Raw genomic sequence first — 23394 nt, forward strand, 5'->3', positions numbered from 1 at the left:
ACTATGGAATGAGGTTCGTGACATTGTACAGGAGACAGGGATCAAGACCATCCCCATGGAAAAGAAATGCGAAAAAGGTAAATGGCTGTCTGAGGAGGCCTTACAAATAGCTGTGAAAAGAAGAGAAGTGAAAAGCAAAGGAGAAAAGGAAAGATATAAGCATCTGAATGCAGAGTTCCAAAGAATAGCAAGAAGAGATAAGAAAGCCTTCTTCCGCGATCAATGCAAAGAAATAGAGGAAAAGAACAGAATGGGAAAGACTAGAGATCTCTTTAAGAAAATTAGAGATACCAAGGGAACATTTCATGCAAAGATGGGCTCAATAAAGGACAGAAATCGTCTGGACCTAAAGAAGCAGAAGATATTAAGACGAGGTGGCAAGAATACACAGAAAAACTGTACAAAAAAGATCTTCACGACCCAGATTATCACGATGGTGTGATCACTCATCTAGAGCCTGGAATGTGAAGTCAAGTGGGCCTTAGAAAGCATCACTATGAACAAAGCTAGTGGATGTGATGAAATTCCAGTGGAGCTATTTCAAATCCTGAAAGATGATGCTGTCAAAGTGCTGCACTCAATATGCCAGCAAATTTGGAAAACTCAACAGTGGCCACAGGACTGAAAAAGGTCAGTTTTCATTCCAATCCCAAAGAAAGGCAATGCCAAAGAATGCTCAAACTACTGAACTATTGCTAGTAAAGTAATATTCAAAATTCTCCAAGACAGCCCTCAGCAATATGTGAACCGCGAACTTCCTGATGTTCAAGCTGGTTTTAGAAAAGGCAGAGAAATGAGAGATCAAATTGCAAACATCCGCAGGATCATGGAAAAAGCAAGAGAGTTCCAGAAAAACATCTATTTCTGCTTTATTGACTATGCCAAAGCCTTTGGCTATGTGGATCACAATAAACTGTGGAAAATTCTGAAAGAGATGGGAATACCAGACCACCTGACCTGCCTCTTGAGAAATCTGTATGCAGGTCAGGAAGCAACAGTTAGAACTGGACATGGAACAACAGACTGGTTCCAAATAGGAAAAGGAATATGTCAAGGCTGTATATTGTCACCCTGCTTATTTAACTTCTATGCAGAGTACATCATGAGAAATGCTGGACTGGAAGAAACACAAGCTGGAATCAAGATTGCCGGGAGAAATATCAATAACCTCAGATATGCAGATGACACCACCCTTATGGCAGAAAGTGAAGAGGAGCTAAAAAGCCTCTTGATGAAAGTGAAAGAGGAGAGTGAAAAAGTTGGCTGAAAGCTCAACATTCAGAAAACGAAGCTCATGGCATCCGGTCCCATCACTTCATGGGAAATAGATGGGGAAACAGTGGAAACAGTGTCAGATTTTATTTTGGGGGGCTCCAAAATCACTGCAGATGGTGATTGCAGCCATGAAATTAAAAGGCGCTTACTCCTTGGAAGAAAAGTTATGACCAACCTAGATAGTATATTCAAAAGAAGAGACATTACTTTGCTGACTAAGGTCCGTCTAGTCAAGGCTATGGTTTTTCCTGTGGTCATGTATGGATGTGAGAGTTGGACTGTGAAGAAGGCTGAGCATCAAAGAATTGATGCTTTTGAACTGTGGTATTGGAGAAGACTCTCAAGAGTCCCTTGGCCTGCAAGGAGATCCAACCAGTCCATTCTGAAGGAGATCAGTCCTGGGTGTCATTTGGAAGGAATGATGCTAAAGCTGAAACTCCAGTACTTTGGCCACCTCATGCAAAGAGTTGACTCATTGGAAAAGACTTTGATGCTGGGAGGGATTGGGGGCAGGAGGAGAAGGGGACAACAGAGGATGAGATGGCTGGATGGCATCACTGACTCGATGGACGTGAGTCTGAGTGAATGCTGGGAGTTGATTATGGACAGGGAGGCCTGGGATGCTGCGATTCATGGGGTCGCAAAGAGTCGGACACGACTGGGCGACTAAACTGAACTTAACTGAACTGGAGATACTTTGGATTTAATGTAGAGAGACTTCTCAGAGCTTCCTTTATCTGACTGAAGGCAGAACTTCTGAGAGTGAGGCTGCCACAAACCCCCTCTCTTTGGGGCGGCTTTGTCTGCCAGGAAAAGACAGAGAAGGCCCCCTGCCTCTATCATAAATAAATGATGCCCCAGGATTTCTTATCTCCCATCTCTTCCCTTAGAAGCCCATTTGTTTTTCTCACAGAAGCCATTTCTCACTCTCCCTCTCCTCTATATCAAATTATTGAACAAGTAAATTTTTTGTACACTTTTATATACATATGAATAAACTTCATCTATTCTCCCATTAATCTACCTTTTGTCAATTTAATCCACAGTCCTTTAATTAATAAACTTAAGAAAGTAAAAGAAAAGGTTTCTTCCTTCATGACAGAAAGTATTGCATATGTATGTACGTATATGCACACACATAAAATATAATATAATGTATGAGCATCTGTTTCCAAATGCCAATCAAAAGTATCTTTGTTCATATGCTAATTTAAAATATCATCCTTCTTTTCTCCAAAATTCTCACACATATTTAATAATGTACCCATATGTAGCATCAACTAGTATTCTTAAAAATTTCTGCCTGAAAATCATAGTCACTAAGCAAATATTTTTCTCATGATAATTCTTTTCATTGCTTCTTTGGCTTCTGTGTTCCTTATGCTGTATATCAGAAGATTTAGTACTGGCAGCAAAAGGGTATAGAACACAGACAAGATTTTGGCTTTCTCATCTGGGTAGCTAGAGCTGGTCCCCAAATAAGTAAAAATCACTGTTCCATAGAAGAGACTCACTACCGTTAGGTGGGAGGCACATGTGGAGAAGGCTTTGTATCTGCCTCTCAAAGACCGTGTCTTCAGGACGGTGAGAAGGATTCCCAGATAGGAACTAACCACCATCAGAAAGGTAGCCACAGATGTGGTTCCAGAGAAGACAGTAAATAAAGCTTCACTGTAATGGGTGTCAGAACAGGCAAGTTGGAAAAGCAATGGGATATCACAGAAATAGTGGTTAATGACATTGTGCCCACAGAAGGACAGATTGAGCAAACCAGACAGGTGGGTGAATGAGTTGGCACAACCCAGGAGATAGGAGGCAGTGACGAGGTGGATGCAGAAGGTGGGCGTCATGAGACCTTTATAGTGGAGAGGACGGCGGATGGCAAGGTAGCGATCATAGGCCATGGCGGTCAAGAGGAAGCATTCCGTGGTCAGGAACAAGCTGAGAAAGCAGCACTGGAGGAGGCAACCACGGTAGGAAATAACTTTCTGTCCTGCGACATAGTTCACCAACAGCTTAGGAATGAAGACTGAGGAATAGCAGAAATCCAGGAAAGCTAACTGGCTAAGGAAAAAGTACTTGGGAGAGTGGAGCTGATCACTAGCCAGGATGATGGTGATAATCCAGACTTTGCCCAGGACAGTGACGAGATAGATCAAGAGAAACAGCACAAATAGGACTGTATTCACTTCAGGGTTATCGGTCAGCCCCAGGAGGATGAACTCAGTTATCCCACTGACATTGCTGTCAGCCATTTATGTGATTCCTCTAAGACTGATCTGCAGAGGGTAAGAGGAGAAAGAAAATAAACCAAGGAACAACTTGAATATATGAATTCCATTTGCTAGTAGCTTTAGAAAACTGCATGGTTTTAGTTAATAATAATAACCTGAAAGTGAAAGTGAAGTGTTAGGCACTCAGTCTTGTTCAGCTCTTTGTGGACCCATGAACTGCAAACCTACCAGGCTCCTCTGTTCATGGAGTTCTGCAAGCTGGAATACTGGAATGTATTGACAATGCTTTCTCCAGAGGATCCTCTTGACCCAGGGATGGAACCTGGGTCTCCTGCATTGTAGGCAGATTATTTACTGTCTGAGCAACCAGGGAAGCCTCAACAATAATAATAATAGTAATCTATAATAATCCAATTCTTTTAAGTATGAAAAGTTTACTGGATATAAAACTTTATTTGGTACAAAGTGTCACCAGTGCGTATAACCTGGCAATATGCACCATAAAAGAACCTCTAGAGAAATTAAAGTCCTTGTGAAGAGCCCTAAGACGAGTCTTTAACAAAGGAAATTCAGGAGATGGATCCTGGATAACAGTATAGTCCAAATTCCAGACATAGACAAGAATCTCATATTTTAAGAAAGTACATCTGTTAACAAAGAGCAAAAATAAAAAAAAAATTCAGTATTTAACAGGTAAATTCTTGAGACATCTAGCAAAATTATTCTCTATAACAACTTTTTCACCTAGACAAAAGCATATGTTAAGCAATAAAAACAACAAATGTGTAGAATATATATATATGCATATACATATGTAAGTATATAGTATCACCTAATAAAATTAATGATTATCCATAAAAATGAAAAATGGCAATTATGGGCATCTAGAATATAGAAAGAAACAGGTTTAAAAGTTGTCTATCCTAACATACCTTACTTGTTAAAACTCACTCACTGCAGGAAGTCATTCTTTGCTCCTCCAATAGATATTTATTATTTCATCCTGATTTCCCATTTTATTATCCAAAATGGCTTGAATTAGTCCATATCAGATTTTTTAAATTAAGATAGAAAACTTTCAATATTTTTTAACCCTGGCAGTCAAAATCCTCAAATCTAATTTCAAGTATAATGCATATGCTTTTGGCATATTTCATCCCATATCTGAATTTTTGCTGCTGCTGTTAAGTCACTTCAGTCGTGTCCCACTCTGTGTGACCCCATAGACGGCAGCCCACCAGGCTCCGCTGTCCCTGTGATTCTCCAGGCAAGAACACTGGAGTGAATTTTTACTCAGGTATAATTATCCAGGAATAGTTAGATCATTATTTTCTTTTAGGTTTTTATCATATAACTCAAAGTACATAAAAGTCAAGGTTCTTGTAAAGCAATTATCCTTCAATTAAAAATAAATAAATTTTTAAAAGCAAGGTTTTGTATTTAATCTATTGGGGAAATACTTGATTAAACAGTTTTTAAGGAAGGTTTTCTTTACTGCAGAACTTTTAGTAGTGCATAGCATATAACTGTGCTTTGTGAGATCCAACAAATAAATCAACAAAGAAATAAATATGGAACACGTTTCACATCCAATAAACAGTTGAATATATTTTCACTAAAAATTAATGAATATGATGTTCCAAAAATCCATGCTTTGGAAATAATACTTCCTGGTATTGAATGAAGAATGAATGAGTTTGGATCTCTATGCCTTATTATCAATGCGGTGTAAAGTAAGCTATTTAATAACATTAGTGTGATGTAAGTCATTAAAAACAATTCAAATACTGCAAACCATGCTACAAATACCTTTGATTATGTCCATGTTACCAAAGCACAAAATGTAGTAAAGAATGACTGGACACTTTTTATTACATTAAACTGTGGTTCCATATCTTTTAGCTTCATTTATAGCCCTTCCTCAGATGTAGTTATAAGAATTAAGTAAGAAAACATGTGAAAGCCATGTTGTATACCATAGGTACTCTCTGAAAGGTTGCTTTATATTCAAGGTAAAACTAATAGGGAAAAATAGAGATAAGACTATCTGCTGACATACAGGACAAACAGCTTTTGGCTAAAGTCACTTTTCGGATCTTTGCTGTTTTGGGTTTCATTTTGTTAGCTTTGCCTTGACTAACTTTGTTTCTTAAAAAAATCAATGTGTTTCTTTAATGATGAGTTTCTTATTTCATTGATTTCATATTTATTTTTTACTTGAGTGTCAATTTCTCAGTCATGTCTGACTCTTTGCAACCCCATGGACTATAGCCCGCCAGGTTCTTCTGTCCATGAAATTCTCCAGACAACAATACTGGAGTAGAATCCCCTTCTGCAGGCAATCTTTCTGACCCATGGATCAAACACAAGTCTCCCACATTACAGGCAAATTCTTTACTATCCGAGTCACCAAGGATCACTTAATAAATGGTAATTTTCCTCTATGCTGGCTTATAACAGCACTTTTCTTTTGCTATAAATTCAGGTATATAAAATAAATTAATCTTCGAGTCTCAGGATTAGCTTTGGTAATAGGACCAAATAAATGACTGTTCTTTCCCTCAGCGTTAACAAAATTCAACAGTTTGCAATAATTAGTTTTAGTTCTTAAAGAATTTCTTTGAATATATTATTTCTTTTAATTTATGTAGTTATGTGAAATTTTAAGCACAGCCACTTGAGGAAATATGGACTAAGCCCGCTGATTCTTTCAAGAGAGTTAGTTAACTTGTACTGAGTTCTATTTCCAGTGATCAGAATAGATTTGAGGCAGGTGATTTTTCTTCCTCTTCCATTCACAGCGTGTACCGAGAGTTGCTGTTTTTGAGAAGTGGAAAAGGCATTTATAATTCCTTTGTTAGAACCCATAAATGCAACACCTACCTGGTGCCAAAAGGAAGTCAGTTCCTTTCTCTTAGTTTCCTGACCTGTGTTTATATTTGGCTCTGGGCCTTTGGAGGATGTGATCACCGGGGATTCTGTGAACACTGAGTTTCATCAAAACGGCTAACAAGAGGCATGGGGAAAGCAAGATCCCAGCACTGTCTTTCCAAATTACTGCAATTCATGGATTCGGCTTTTTCTCAGTCTTAGGGAAAATTGTTGTCTATGTTCTTGTCTAACTAATAGGAGGCTCTACATGGGAAAGTGCTTCCTTGGTGGTTCAGTGGGAAAAAATCTGCCTGCAATACAGGAGACATGGGTCCGATCCTTGGGTCAGGAAGATCTTCTAGGGAAGGAAATGGCAGCCCACTCCAGTATTCTTGCCTGGGAAATCCCACAGACAGAGGAGCCTGGTGGGCTACAGTCCTTGGGGTCACAAAAGAGTTGGACATGACTTAATAACTAAACAACAACAAGGACGGAAAACCAAATTATCAAAAATGAACTCCATGGTGTTTATAGTTATGATTTACATGGCCTAATTATATCTATTTGTGTGTGCGTGTGTGTGTGTGTGGTAAAGAATGCTAAGTTCCATTTTTTGATGACCACGTGTCCCTGTTGTGGTAGTTGTTGTTCAGCCGCTAGCCATGTTCAACTCTTTGTGGCCCCATGGACTGTAGCCCTCCATGGGATTTCCTAGGCAAGAATACTGGAGTGGATTGTCATTTCCTTTTCTGAGGGATCTTCCTGACCCAGTGAACACATGTCTCCTGCATTGCAGATGGATTCTTGGCCTCTGAGCCGCCAGAAAATGAGCCATAGTGGCCCTGTGCTTGTGTGCATGCCAAGTCACTTCCACTGTGTCCAGCTCTTTGCAACCCTATTGATTGTAGCCCTCCAGCCTCCTCTGTTCATGGGATTCTCCAGGCAAGAATATGAGGGTGGGTGGCTATGATCCTCTTCCAGGGGATCTTCATGACCTAGGGACTGAATCCATGTCTGTTACATCTCCTGCACTGGCAGGTGAGTTCTTTGCACTAGCACCACCTGGGAAGCCCAAAGAAACCTCAAATCTCAGAAACATAAATTGATTGCATTGACTTCAGAGTCTCCTAATAAGTATCAAAGATGACCACAATGCCAGTTTGCCATGGCTAGTCCAGATACTGCCAGTAACTTATTTTTGTAAAGGTTTGGACCATTTCCAAATTGCAGACTCTAGGTTTACACATATGAAATAAAATTAGCACATATTTGGTAGAGGTTCTCTGAGCACTGAAAGAAAATTATGTGATATAAACATCAGCTGAGCCATGATTTCTCTCAATATGGATATTAAACAGTAACCAGTTTTATGTATGAAGTGCAGGGCTTAGAGCTACAAGTACTCATTCTCAATTTTTTTCCTGATAATTTACATGACAGTTGATAGAGTACTAACCAATATATCATTGGTGAAGTCCTCACTGATTTCCCATTGACTAATTGCATTTGTCATTTAAAGACATTTAGAATGTGCTTAACTCAGTTTATTTACTTTCAGGATATATACTAATATATATATTTAGTTTGTTACTAATTTTTGTTATATTCCTAATTTTTCAATCTAATAATATGAACTAAAAATCTGCGAAAAACTCTCCATTTGTCTGAGAATTCTAAGACAGAGATTTATTTTCCTCACTTAAGCAGCCAGTTTCTCTTTATAGTATAATATGGCAGCTCTTCACTGGAGAAGAAAATGGCAAACCACTTTAATATTCTTGCTTTGAGAACCCCATGAACAGTATGAAAAGGCAAGGAGCTCCCCAGGTTGGTAGGTGTCCAATATGCTACTGGAGATCAGTGGGGGAATGACTCCAGAAAAAATGAAGGGATGAAGCCAAAGCAAAAACAACACCCAGGTGTGGATGTGACTGGTGATAGAAGCAAGGTCAGATGCTGTAAAGAGCAATATGGTATAGGAACCTAGAATGTTAGGTCCATGAATCAAGTCAAAATGGAAGTGGTCAAACAGGAGATGGCAAGAGTGAACTACTGCAGACGGTGACTGCAGCCATGAAATTAAAAGACACTTATTCCTTGGAAGAAAAGTTATGACCAACCTAGACAACATATTAAAAAGCAGAGGCTTTAGTTTGCCCACAAATGTCTGTCTAGTAAATGTTATGGTTTTTTCAGTAGTCATGTATGGATGTGAGAGTTGGACTATAGAGAAAACTGAGCACTGAAGAATTGATGCTTTTGAAGTGTGGTGTTGGAGAAGATTCTTGAGAGTCCCTTGCACTGCAAGGAGATCCAACCAGTCCATCCTAAAGGAAATCAGTCCTAAATATTCACTGGAAGGACTGATGCTGAAGCTGAAATTCCAATACTTTGGCCACCTGATGCGAAGGGCTGACTCATTTGAAAAGACCCTGATGCTTTTCAAGAAGAAAGAGTGAAGGCGAAAGGAGAAGGGGATGACAGAGGATGAGATAGGTGGATGGCATCACTGACTCAATGGACATGAGTTTGATGAGACTCTGGGAGTTGGTGATGGACAGGGAGGCCTGGTGTGCTTCAGTCCATGGGGTTGCAAAGACTCAGACATGACTGAGTGACTGAACTGAACTGACAGGAACAATTGGGCTACCCAGGTGGTAAAGAATCACCTGCCAGTGCAGAAGATGCAAGAAGGCAGATTCAGTGTAAGTCAGGAAGATCATCTGGAGGAGGAAATGGCAATCTGCTCCAGTATTCTTGCCTGGAGAATCCATGGGCAGAGGAGCCTGGTGGGCTGTAGTCCACAGCTTGCAAAGAGTCAGACACAACTGAAGCAAGTTAGTACAGCACACAGAACATATTATAACAGGATTTAAAAAATAAAAATTTATTTTTTTTTGAATTTAATAATCTTATCTGTAAACCATTCCTTGTGTTCCATACTCTAGGATACAAGATTTTGAATGTTCTTGAGAAATTGTGAAGAATTATATAAAATTAAGCTTGAATACTATCATTATTTTATTTTATTCTGAAAATTACTTTCTTACAATTGCATTTACATGACATTTCATACCAAAAAAAATTTTTTTAATGTAGCCATATAGGAGTCAATATCAAATAATATATTAAATGATTTTGGAAAATTGTCAAGGTCTGTACAAATGGACTTCCCTGGTGGTTCAGACAGTAAAGCATCTGCCTACAATGCGGGAGACCTGGGATCAATCCTTGGGTCAGGAAGATCTCTTGGAGAAGGAAATGGCAACCCTCTCCAGTGTTCTTGCCTGGATAATCCCATGAGTGGAAGAGCCTGATAGGCTACAGTCCATGGGATAGCAAAGAGTCGGACACGACTGAACGACTTCACTTTCATACAAATGTTATATGCTCCTTTGATAGTAGTCGTGGTGTTATCTCATTCTAAAAAGTAAACTTTCAAATGAATTTCTTTGCATGAATGGCTAATATAATAAGTATTTCAACTTGCTACCTTCTCAGGTAGTGGAAACATTTACATATTATTTTAATTAAAACAGAAAAAAATTAAAAACATGATAATATTTATTGAGCCTTCAGCTTTCTCACTGAACTGTTAGCCGACTTGCCGCTAGTTATTTCAGTATTTAGAAAATTAAATGTGATTTTATTTATAAATGAAAGTATTTTTAGAACACTGTTTCTGTTTTCCAGATACTCCAATTTATAGCAATTTAGGGAAAGGAGATCACTATGGGACAACCAGTATTTACAGGCCTGATTATATCATTATGCATCTGTATACAAAATTTGGGGTTTTATTTTTTCTTATTTTGTAAAGTTTTTAACTGAGATTTTACATGTGCTGGGCTCACTTGCTCAGTTGTGTCTGATTTTGCGACTTCATGGATTATAGCCTACCTGGCTCCTCTGTCCATGGGGATTCTCCAGGCAAGAATACTGGAGTGGGTTGCCATTTCCTTCTCCAAGAATTAACATACACAGACACACAGAGAAGCCCATAAATTGTAAGTGAACAGATTTTAATAGAATGAACACACTCATGTAACTACCACTCAGATCAAGAAACATAGCATTACCAACAATCTAGAAGCCTCCCTCAAAATGGGAGAAAATATTTGCAAATGAAGCAACTGACAAATAATTAATCTCCAAAATGTAAAAATAATTCATATAGCTCAGCATGAAAAAAAAATGCAATCAAAATATGGGTGGCAGGCCTAAACAGGCATTTCTCCAAAGAAGACATACACATGTTCAACAAATACATGAAAGGATGCTCAAATCGCTAATTGTTAGAGAAACGCAAACCAAAACTATGATGAGGTATCACCTCACACCAGTCAGAAAGGCCAAGATCAAAAAATGCACATATAATTTGAGTCAGAAGGAAAATGACTGGCTTCACCCATTTTCTCTCCCTAGAATTCACACCATGTTTTCTCCTATCTAAATTACTGTCAGAGAATTTTTTGTTTAACGTATAAAGAAGATGTTGGAAGATCTAAAGGATTTAGGAAGATCTTAAGGAAAGGGGAATAAGTCTGATTATTAATGGCTCCTTAATTAACTTGACAGCACCCTTTCTAAACATTAAGTAAACTTTTTCAGGATATATTTTCTGTGAGTATTAGTGGCCCTTCTGTGTGAAACGGTAAAGAAACTGAGGCATTCTATCTTTCTCAGTTCCATGTGATTTAATAGTAATGGAAACCATGGCAAGAAAAAAAGAAATGGTCTAGACTAACCCCTGTGAGTGGAAAGGTAATCAAGAACCAAGTCCTCTTTCTGACTGCTTTTGCGTGTTTGCATTCATTTTGCAGAATATCGCACTATAAGTATTTCAGGCTAATTCCAGGAACATGTATCTGTCAGTGTTATTGGATAGTTCAAATACCAACGCCTTTCGCTTTAAAATTATTTTGCTTTTTGTCTGTGCTCAACAGAGAAAATGAGTTGAGATACTCCATTACTTACGAATTTTATGTTTGTGTCTCTCTATTTGTGGGTGTGTCTGTGTGTCTGAATGTATATATTTATTTCTACCTAAATACACAAATAAAAATGTTAACAATTAGCCAGAGATAGCTAAACTGGAACCTAATATAGCTTATTAGCTTAGTTTACACAGTAAGCAGCCATATGTACTATGACATGCTATTCTTCCAAGCCTTTTCCTTCCATTGCAAAACAGTTCATAATTTTAATAAATGCATATAAATATCATTATCCAAAGGACTCATTTGTCTACAAACAATTTGGCGCATATGGTATGACATTAACAAGGAATATGCTTCATTTTTTAGCCCTTTTCACAGCATCCTTCACTTCCTTGTTTCTTAAGCTATAAATTAATGGGTTTAACATAGGAACAACCAGGGTATAAAACACAGATACCACCTTTTCCTGTTCTAAGGAATACTGGGAGCTTGGCTGAATGTAGCTAAAGCTTACAGAGCCATAGAGTAGAGTCACAACTGTGAGATGTGACGCACACGTGGAGAAGGCTTTGTGTCTGCCTGCTGCGGAGCGGATCCTCAGGATAGCGGCAACAATGAAGATGTAGGAGACCACCACGGTCATGAAAGTGATCACGGCAATAACGCCAGAGAAGATTAAGAGCAGCAGCTCATTCATGGATGCGTCAGAACAGGACAGCTTCAACAGCGGGGGAAGGTCACAGAAGAAGTGCCTGATGACATTCGGCCCGCAGAAAGACAACTTCAGCAAGCCAATTGTGTGAGTCAACGAGTTGATTACGCCTCCTACACATGATGCAATGACCAGAACAACACAAACTATTCTTGTCATAGCCGCGGTATAAAGTAAAGGGTTCACAATGGCCATGTAGCGGTCATAAGCCATTGCTGCCAGCAAGAAGGCCTCAGCGGTAATGAGAGACGCGAATAAAAAGTACTGCACAATGCATGCAGAGAACGAGATTGTCTCCCGTTCAACAAAGAAGTTCAGCAGCATTCTCGGTGCAAAGACTGACGAATAGCAGGCATCAGTGAGTGACAGGCAGCTGAGGAAATGATACATGGGCGTTTGGAGTTTGGGAGTTATTTGGATTAGAAGGAACATTCCTAGATTCCCCACCAAGGAAACGGTATAGATGAGCAGGAACACCAGGAAGAGGACCACTTTCAGTTCAGCATGATCTGTCAGTCCCAAAAGGATAAACTCGGTCACCAGTGTAAAATTAGCATCAGCCATGGGTTTGTTTATCTTGGTAACTGTCAACAAATAAATTGAGAATGGTCATGCAGCATGATCAAGACCACTCGGAGTCTCTAACTAGCAATATGACTTGAGTTACTGACTGCTCTGCTCTGGTTGTTTTAGCTATAAAATTAGGAAAAATTTTAACTAGAAATACTGAGTCTCTTCAAGCACTGGCTATTTGCTTGTCCCATAGAAGATTCCAAGAATTGAAGCAAGAAAACATTAGAGTTTTAGCTTCAGGATACAGTCAAATACTGTTCTTAATGTGAAGAAAAAAACAAGTGAATTTCATTCTGTGTGTCTGAATTGCTCATTTGTGTCCTACTCTTTGTGACCTCATAGACTGTAGCCTTCCAGGTCCCTCTGTCCATGGGATTTTTCCAGGCAAAAATACAGGAGGGGGTAGCCTTTCTCCAGGGGATCTTCCCATGGATCAAACCCAGGTCTCTTGCATTGCAGGCAGATTACCATCTGAGCCACCAAGGAAGCGTCTAAAATAGGCAAAATCTAAATGATAAAACTTAATTACTTGAATTGGAAATTTAATCTGTGATACCACTGAAGTTCTCTTTTAAGAAATAATACAGGGATGTCCCTTAGAGTCTGGTGGTTAGGACTCCACGCTTCCATTGAAGGGGGGTGTAGGATTGAGCTCCGATCAGGGAGCTAAGTCCCCACAGTCAAAAACTGAAAGAAAAAACGTTTTAAAAAACGATACGAATGAACTTATTTGCAAAATAGAAATGGACTTACAGACTTAGGAAACATACTTATGGTCTCCAAAGGGAAAGGGGATGGGAGATATAAAGTAGGAGTTTGAGAGTAACATATGCATACTGCTATAAAGGAAATGGATAAAACCAGGACCTACTGAATGACACAGGGAACTATACTCATTATTTTATAGTAAGCTACATCAGAGAAGAATCTGAAGCAAGTCAATATACATTATATGCAAAGAATTTATACCCATTATATACATACGTATATATGTGTGTGTATATATATATATATATATATATATATATATATATATGGAGAGAGAGAGAGAGAATCGCTTTGCCATATACCAGATTTAATTGTGGCTAATGTCATATCTATAAATATCTGGGCATTAACTGTATCATAGCCTTTAAACTTGTTTTCCCACTTATGGTTTCATGTTTAGTGTGTAGTCCACATTTTTTTAACTTTGATTTGACAAAAGGCAAGGTCCCAATATAAAAAATTCTGGATTCCTTCTTAGAAAATAGCCAGAAGCATTGACTTTTGAGAATGATGTCCACTAGAAATTGAGAGAGAGGGTACTCTGAGCTGAAATATGATAAATAGAACTTATAATTGGCCTTCTTTGGGAAAACTTTCTTTTTTAAAAAATTTATTGAAATATTTGGCATGTTTAGGTGGTTCCCATTTTCCAAAATGACAAGCCATGCAACAATATACTCCTACATCCGTATGGTAGTGTGGAAAGTCGTATAGGATAAATGACATAAGAAGCAGGACTGTTACTGACCTACTTTGGATGGTTTGTATTAACAATGCATTTCTAATACAAAGGAAGATTTATGGCATTTGATATCCAATAAAAACGCCATACTCAAGAGACTCAGGAAACAATCTTTATACTTTTCTAAGTAAAGCAAGTTTATAAAATAAAGCCAACGTATAAAACATACAGCTACTTCTCTGCAGTAATTTTTTTCATATTGCCACAGGTTTCTTAAAATATGCCATGTCTTTTCCACTTAAACAATAGACATCTTCTGAGCACTTGGAAAGTCCCATAGAATAAAACCAACCTATAGAGCATATGGCTACTTCTTTGCAATATTTTTTTCATGATATTGTAGCAAGTTTCTTAAAATATGTCATGTCTTTTCCAATGCACATTTATTATTTCTAAATATTGCCCACAAAATGGAACTCTTTTTTCACATTTATTTAAAATGAAAACTTAGTAAATAAATCAGGATTACTAGTGTAAACTTGGCTCAGATGCTAAAACAATCTGCCTGCAATCTGCCTGGGTTCAGTCTCTGGGTTGGAAAGATCCCCTGGAGAAGGAAATGGCAACCCAATCCACTATTCTAGCCTGGGAAATTCCATAGACAGAAGAGCCTGGAAGGACTACAGTCCACTGGGTGGCAAAGAGTCATATACCACTGAACAACTAACACACACACATACACACACACACACACACACACACACACACACACAGAGTAACTTTACTTCTACAGAATAAAGGATTAGGTTTTCTTGGATTTATCATCCTTTCACAAGGGAGATGCTAGCCCTGTGTTCAGTATGTAAAGCCCAATATTTCCTTATTTCCTATTATTTTCATAATCTCACAATATTGTTCTTCTATTATAATACTTTTATAGATCTAGAATATCTCTAGAGACAGGTGAATAGTCTTCATAAGATTACATAGTTATGATTTATATTGAAATTCATTCTTTAGACAATATTCCAAATTGAATCCAAACATTCATTTTTATTACTCCCAAAGAAGTTGCATGACACCTTTGAGGTTAATGTAGAGAAAGAGACTTAAGTGGTGGATATAGAAGGAGATGAGAGCCAAATTACACATCCCTCTTTCCCCTATACCTTGAAGTCTTTATCACATTAAAATCTGAATGTGATTTTCTTCTTCTTCTTCTTCTTCTTTGTATTTCAACTTATTCACAGAATGCATATATACTGAGTATTGCATGAATTTTACTTACCAGTGAGTGGAAGAAAAAAAAATGTACAATAACTTAGCTCATTTATGAGCCTCATCACCACCCATTCTTGTGGCCTATTTTTCTATATTTCCCCCAAACAAAAACAAGCACACAAAAGATAGTTAAATCTGTTGGTTTGCAGTGATGCATGAATTAAGTCAGTGGCAGAAGTTAACAGGTAGTAGATCTGAAATTTAAAATTTTTTAAATAAAAGAACAAAAAGCACAGAATCCATGCTGTCACTGCAAGAGCAAGATGAACAAAGAACAATCATATCAGAAAACAGATCTCGTTAAAATTTTCATTTATATAATTACCTCAGTTCAAATGGGTATAGAGTCCCTGGAGTTCATCTTGTGATCAAAGGATAAAATAAATATTTTATTAAAAGTTCCTGTGTGTATCTTGAGGGATTTTGGAAACTCACAAGAATGCAATTTGCCCCTTAAGGGATTTCACTCCCTTACTTACACTGAATAAAGGAGATTTGCCACAAGTAAAGAGAAAAATCTGTGTGTGTGTGTGTGTTTGTGTGTGTGTATACAAACATACTAACAAAAGTCCATCTAGTCAAAACTTTGGTTTTTCCAGTAGTCATGTTATATATTGAGAGTCGGACTATAAAGAAAGTTGAGAGCCAAAGAATTGATACTTTTGAACTGTGATATTGGAGAAGACCCTTGAGAGTCCCTTGGACTGCAATATATATATATATGCAGCCATTAAATTAAAAGACACTTACTCCTTGGAAGAAAAGTTATGACCAACCTAGATAGCATATTCAAAAGCAGAGACATTACTTTGCCAACAAAGGTCCATCTGGTCAAGGCTATGGTTTTTCCAGTGGTCATGTATAGATGTGAGAGTTGGACCATGAAGAAAGCTGAGTGCCAAAGAATTGATGCTTTTGAACTGTGCTGTTGGAGAAGACTCTTGAGAGTCCCTTGGACTGCAAGGAGATCCAACCAGTCCATTCTGAAGGAGATCAGCCCTGGGATTTCCTTGGAGGGAATGATGCTAAAGCTGAAACTCCAGTACTTTGGCCACCTCATGCAAAGAGTTGATTCATTGGAAAAGACTCTGGTGCTGGGAGGGATTGGGGGCAGGAGGAGAAGGGGACAACAGACGATGAGATGGCTGGATGGCATCACAGACTCGATGGACGTGAGTCTGAGTGAACTCTGGGAGTTGGTGATGGACAGAGAGGCCTGGCATGCTGCGATTCATGGGGTCACAAAGAGTCGGACACAACTGAGCGACTGAACTGATATATTTAATAAAAATGCAATTGATAGTGATCCCTGCTTGGTGCTTTAGGAAGAGGAGCTTTTCAGAATGTATTATCTGTGCCTAATGTCGAAAACACACACACACACACACACACACACACACACACATACACACATATTCCAATAAACACACCAACAGAAGCGAAAGCAAACATCAGTGAGCTTTAAGGTAGTAGAAAAAGACCTGATAATTTAAAAATGTATCCCTTTACTTCCTTGGATTGTAAGAATGTCATCAAGAAAATTACAATTAAAACTACCACATTGTAAATGGCTTTCTTGCAAAGAGCCCAAGCATTCATCCAATCTAGCCTGTGTTTGCTGATAAAAACTTGTGGGTTTTTGTCTTTATCTTAAAATCAATCATGAGTGATTCTGGTAGCAGTATTTCAAACTATTCTATATATATATATATAAACTATCCTTTATTATTTATTCTATAATCAATTACAAATTTTCAACCTAAATGCAAATTTCTTAAATGTCTAAATTAACAGCTGATGGGTCAAAAGTTAGGGGTGGGGGTTAGTGGATATTCTAAGCTTAAGTTAGGCCAGAAGATGCTCCATTATTTGATGAAACTTAGAGACAATGGCACCCCACTCTAGTACTCTTGCCTGGAAAATCCCACGGACGGAGGAGCCTGGAAGGCTTCAGTCCATGGGGTTGCTGAGGATCGGACACGACTGAGCAACTTCACTTTCACTTTTCACTTTCATGCATTGGAGAAGGAAAGGCAGCCCACTCCAGAGTTCTTGCCTGGAGAATCCCAGGGACGGGGGAGCCTGGTGGGCTGCCGTCTATGGGGTTGCACAGAGTTTGACACGACTGAAGTGACTTAGTAGCAGTTGCAGCAGAGCATTTTAAGTACTTGATGTGTTCTCTTTTTGCTTGTTTGTTTGTACTATATAACCCATTTTCAACCCACATATGACATATTTATATAAGAAATGCAAAACTGACTCTTGAGTAATGTGTTGGGGTGCCAGTCCTCTTGGGCAGTTGAAAAATCCACGTATAACTGAGAATCTTCCCTCTGTTTTTATGTTTTTGTGGTTCATCCACTTCTACAAATTCAACTGAGGATCCTTTAGTAAAGTAGTAGCTACAGTTGAAACACATTGCTGCATAAATGGACCACTGCAGACAGAAGATGAGGTATTTGGATGGTGTCACAACTCAGGGGTCATGAATTTGAGCAAGCTCTGGCAGTTGCTGATGGACAGGGAAGCCTCGTGTGCTGCAGTCCGGTTCGGTTCAGTTCAGTCACTCAGTCATGTCTGACTTTTTGCGGCCCCATGGACTGCAGCACACCAGGTTCCCCTGTCCATCACCAACTACTGGAGGCTCCTCAAATACATGTCCATTGAGTCAGTGATACCACATAATCAATTCACCCTCTGTTGCCCCCCTCCCCTCCCGCCTTCAGTCTTTCCCAGCATCAGGGTCTTTTCCAAGGAGTCAGTTCTTCACATCACATGGCCAAAGTATTAGAGATTCTGCTTCAACATCAGTCCTTCGATGAGTATCCAGGACTGGTTTCCTTTAGGATGGACTGGGTGGATCTCCTTGCAGTCCAAGGGACTCTCAAGAGTCTTCTCCAACACCACAGTTCAAAAGCATCAATTCTTCACTACTCAGCTTTCTTCAGAATCCAAACATCACATCCATACATGACTACTGTAAAAATCATTGCTTTTACTAGATGGACCTTTGTTGGCAAAGTAATGTCTCTGCTTTTTAATATGCAGTCTAGGTTGGTCACAGCTTTACTTCCCAGGAGAAAACATCTTTTAATTTCATGGCTGCAGTCACCATTTGCAGTGAGTTTGGAGCCTCAAAAAATAGTCTCTCACCATTTCCATTTTTTCCCCATCTATTTGCCATGAAGTGATGGGACTGGACACCATGATCTTAGTTTTCTGAATGTTGAATTTTAAGCCAGTGTTATGCCCAGAGTCCGAGTCCCCAAAACTGAGAGAATAAGACGTCCACAGCAATGCAAAAGCATAAAGGGGTTTATTACTAGCTCGAGCCAGGGCCCAGGTTTCATCCAGCACAGTGGAATCCGACAAGGGCCCCGAGTTCTGAATCACATATACTTTTATACAGGCGGTTCTTGTTTCTGTAACAGCATAGCTGATTGATTAAACCGTAGGTGCACGCGGGACTTTTAAACCTCGCATCCCTATCTGGATTGGTTTGGGTCTGGTGCGGGCCCGGAGGGGGTGGCTATGGGGATTTTTCTGATTGGTCTAGCTACACTGCCTGCGGGCCTGCCGCTTAGAGCCTGTCCTGGCTTCAGTTTGGTCCTAACATTACCCCCAGTCTTCAGCTACATAGAGGAATCTTCCTCTTTATTTTGGGGCAGGGCCTGATACTGTTGCCTCAGTACCATCAGTTGGACGGTATTGACGCAGTCTTTTATAAAGGCAACAAGCTTAGTTATTATGCATGGACCAAAAGTAAGTATTAATAGTAGCACTATTAGAGGGCCCACCAGGGTAGAAATTAGCATTGTTAACCACAGGGACTGTTGGAACCAGAACTCAAATTAATTTTGAGACATTTTTTTTCTCTTTTGATTTAGCCCTTTTTTTGTCTTGGCCAGGGACTCCCTGATTATCCCTGAGTGATTTACATAAAAACAACGTTTTTTTTCTTTAACAGCACATAGGCCGCCTGAGAGACTTCATACTCAAGATACTTTTTGGGAATTGGGGCGGAGGTCTCTTTCTTCTGTAATTTCTTCCTTCTATGCATGGGCATAGGCCTGCCTAGCAGAGCAGAAGTCTCTCTACCTGATCTAAGTTGGAGTTTTTCACATCTGAAACCAGCTTTTACCCTTGTAGTTGCAGCAATTTAGTTGGTCTCTCTCAGAGATGAAATAGACAAGGGTCAAACAAGAGACCTAACAGGATGGTCATCTCTGGTCCCTGGAAACAGAAGGCAACATTTGGGGTGAGGGTTACAGAGTTTGTGACCCCTTCTGATTGGTTGGTGTTGAGGCAACAGAGCAGTGCTCCAAGAATCTTGTGTTCAGTCCGAAGTCTTTTACCTGGGTGGGGGCTCAAAGACATTGTTATGCATATTTCTTTGAGTAGGAACCAGGACGCTGTCTGGAGGCTGTACCAACCTTTGACAGTTTCTGTTTTTGTATCCCCTCCCTTCCCTGATTAGCAATTGTTTGAATCTATGCTTTGGAATTCAGGGAAGGCCAAGGAGGCTGAACATAGTCTATATCCTACAGATAAGAAATGGAGAACACAGAGCAAATCTGTGCTCCAGAGCCCCACAGAGTCCCGCTCAGTTTTAATTTTAGGGAACTAGGCAACAATGACTATGATAACTTTCTGTCAAAATGGGGCATAGGACTGCCCCAGCTTGGAGTATAGATACTGAATTGGAAGTATTTCTGAGTTCCAAGTTTTAGATCTGAGTCTTGTATGATTAAAATCTTAATCTCATTTCTTTTTAGAAGAATAGGTCTGAAACCCAGTCTGGACCTGGCACTTCAGGGAGAATTGTAGCCATGTAGCCAGTTGCCTAGTTTTATAAAAAGTAAGGTTAGTAGCTTCCAGCAGACGTTGTTTTGAAACTGGTGACATCCAAGCCTGACACGACTCAGAAAACTCAAGTGTTTAGCAATACAAGGTCTAATCTGAAAGTACACCCATAGCATCACCTAGTTATTTCCCAGGATATCTGAACCATAGCTACTCTATTTTGACTTTTAATTGTAAACTTTTTCTTAATAGCCAGATTTTACCGTTAATGACATCAGTGTTTCTCTAGGTATGAGAAGATGCAAGAATTGGGACTCATAAAATCTTTTCCTGAAAAGATCTAACTATCTGATGGCCTGTTTTGCCAGTTTTTTCCAGAGCACAGAGTGCCTCATTCCTGATTTTTACCCTAAACTCCTTTCAGGGGCGTTGAAAGTCAGCAGTTGCAGAGGCCATGATTAAATCTTTGTAGATGCAGATGGAGAGTGTCAGTCTTCAGTTGGCAGAGCCCCTTTTTGCTCATAAACTTGACCATGATTATGAGGGGGGGCACTTCATGACCATTTTATCCCAGGGTGCTGAGAGTGTCCATTCTCAGGTAAACAGGCCACTCAATGTGCTGTTACTGGACTAGGCCATGAAACAGTATCTAAAATTCTCTGGACCACCTGTCTTACTAGCTTTTTGGTCCAGGAAAATATTCCCTCTTGTTGCTTCTTGCCGTATCTAGAGTTACACTGTTACCATCATCGATCTCATATGGGACTATATATTATTCTATTAGAGGCCTTACACACATACAGTGTAAGAAACAGCAATTTTGTAAAACAGGTGAAATACAAACATAGCCAGCAGTATTAGTAAAGTCACAAGTAAGACTTATGTTAAGAACTTCCGTTAGATGTAGCCCAGTGTATCTTCAGGTCATCTGACTTAGTCTGCCTTGTAGAATCTTCATCTTCCAGGGTAATTATATACTGGCACCATCTATAAGGAACACAGCCCAGCTTTCTAGTGTCACTAGACTGATTATCTTTAGTATGGTTTAATTTTTTAAGTAAATCTTCTCAGGGCCAACCAGTTAGAGTCTGGTAATAGAGAAATTTACCAAGATAACCCAGAACTAGACACAGGTTATTGGCCACAAACCCAACAATTGGATTGATTTTGAAACTAACATAGGATCAGGCCTATGATAGAAAAGCATTTGACTTATATGCAAAGGTCTAAGAAGCCAAGGAAACATAAATGATCATACGAATCAGGTCCCACATCTCGGGGAAGCTGTCTCCCTCTGATGTCGTCGTCTTCTCATCCTGGTGTAGTGCAGTTTCTCCTGATAAAAAAGTCCTTCCATCCATGTTGGAGACAGTCCCTTAAATTATGTCTTTTTCCAGTCCTGGTGGCAGGTCATGAGGCATCTGATCTTCATCCAAAGATAGATTACTGGGATAAGCTTCAGAAACAAACTTAGGGTGTTCTTCAAGAATTCAATTAAATTTTATATTAATATCTCATAACAGCACAGAACTATCTAAGAGATGAGTCTTACTAGATGCAGACCTCCCTTAACAAACTGGTATTTAACATTTTGAAATATCTTTTTTCTCCTTAAAGTTACTCTTATTTTTATTAAATATAACCAAATTAAGGCTAGTTTGTTTGCAAAATAGGTCTGTTCTCACTGATTTTGGTCTGATGATTTTTATAACCATAATTGATTATAGGCTTTTTATTTTGTTGAAACATATATGGAGTCTCAGACTGAACTTTTAAAATAAAACAGGGCTGGGAAACTCACACCAAAGGCTTATCACAGATTTTGCCTATCAAATCTAGGTGAATTTTTCCCCTTTAAGGTCTCAAAAATTTTTTGAGATTTTTTTTGTATACGTGAGATAACCTTTCTAACTCATTTGATAAACTTACTGGAAACCTAAGAACTTCCAATTTTTGGAGGAGTCAGATAGAAAATATAATTGTTTTGTTTATAACATTTAATTTTACCAAAGTATTGTCATAATTAAGAGGAAGATTTTCCCTACTCCCTGAAAACATAAGATTCAACCCCATAATTTTTTAGATAGAAACCATAAAAGTTATAAGCATATTCACTGGTTCATTCAGTCCTTTTGCTAACTTTTGTGAAGTCATCAGGTTTTTCATTAAAATACCAGGACATATCAGAATGTTAAAAACTCCATATAATTTTTAGGATATCTGTATTAGTAATTTTACCCTACATTATAATATGAGCAAGATGTATTACTCATTTGATAATCTTTTTTATGTAATTTAACCAACCAAATAAACACAGTTTAATATCTCTCTTTGGGATGCTTCAGGGGCCCTCCGAAGCACCCCAAAGTTAGCTAGAAGCCAAAAGTGCTTCATAGAATAATTTAGGAAGTTTTGTCAACACATATCAGAAAGGTTTTGAGCACTCAGTCAGATGGGACTATAGGTCACTGTGAAACAGTAGCTATTCACTCAGCCAAAGTAACAATATGGGATTTCAGAGGCGAATACAGAACAGACCATTTAAGAAGCAAATGAACTTAAATCTATTGTCAAATGCAGTTCAACATCTGAAGAAAGTGTGTCTTTTTAACAGAGAGAAAAGCCAAATTCAAGTTTTTGCGCCAGCTTATTTTTAGTCATTAACAGTTCCAAATTTTTTTAGCTTCTTTGTAAGAGGAAACTAATGTTCAGTAATAAATGTTTCAAAATTTTACTCCATTTGGAAATGAGCTAGCTAGTCAGTGAACTTCCATCACTTAGTTTAGCACAACCCAATTCAAGTTACCCCAATTTGGACAGACTATTTCAGACAGACATTCCTAAAGCATAATTATTCTTGATGAAGTCTATCTAAAAGCTCATATCTCATTTACATTTTTTTTGAAGTTTTTTACTTGAGGTAATTTTTGTTGTTGTTGACAAACTTGTAACAGATGTAATATTTAACATATTAAACCTAGGTACAATGAAAAATTTTTTTTTAACATTAAGTACTCTAAGACATGTCTATATTAAATAGGTCAACAAACAAACATTAATATCAGGTATTTAACACTGAATATTTCCCAGTTCACATAAACCTGGAATTTATTGTTTAATTTAGAATTACTTGATTTGTAAGCACTTATCTTTTTTAAGCCAAATAAATAGATCTCATATACAAATTAACTTCAAAAATATTACCCAGAGACAGACATACCAAGACATATTTAGACAGACACAGTGGGAGATCTA

The 23394-nt window shown here is 38.6% G+C and overlaps 2 protein-coding genes across 2 annotated transcripts; both read right to left on the reverse strand.

Moving 5' to 3' along the window:
- Positions 2595–3530, reverse strand: LOC102184269 (olfactory receptor 1052-like). Its single transcript, XM_005690263.2, has one exon. It carries the CDS (start codon positions 3528–3530, stop codon positions 2595–2597), a length of 936 nt encoding a protein of 311 aa, XP_005690320.2.
- Positions 11676–12596, reverse strand: LOC102183988 (olfactory receptor 1052-like). Its single transcript, XM_005690262.1, has one exon. It carries the CDS (start codon positions 12594–12596, stop codon positions 11676–11678), a length of 921 nt encoding a protein of 306 aa, XP_005690319.1.

This window comes from Capra hircus, chromosome 15 (genome assembly GCF_001704415.2).
Source record: "Capra hircus breed San Clemente chromosome 15, ASM170441v1, whole genome shotgun sequence".
NCBI classification, from domain to species: domain Eukaryota; kingdom Metazoa; phylum Chordata; class Mammalia; order Artiodactyla; family Bovidae; genus Capra; species Capra hircus.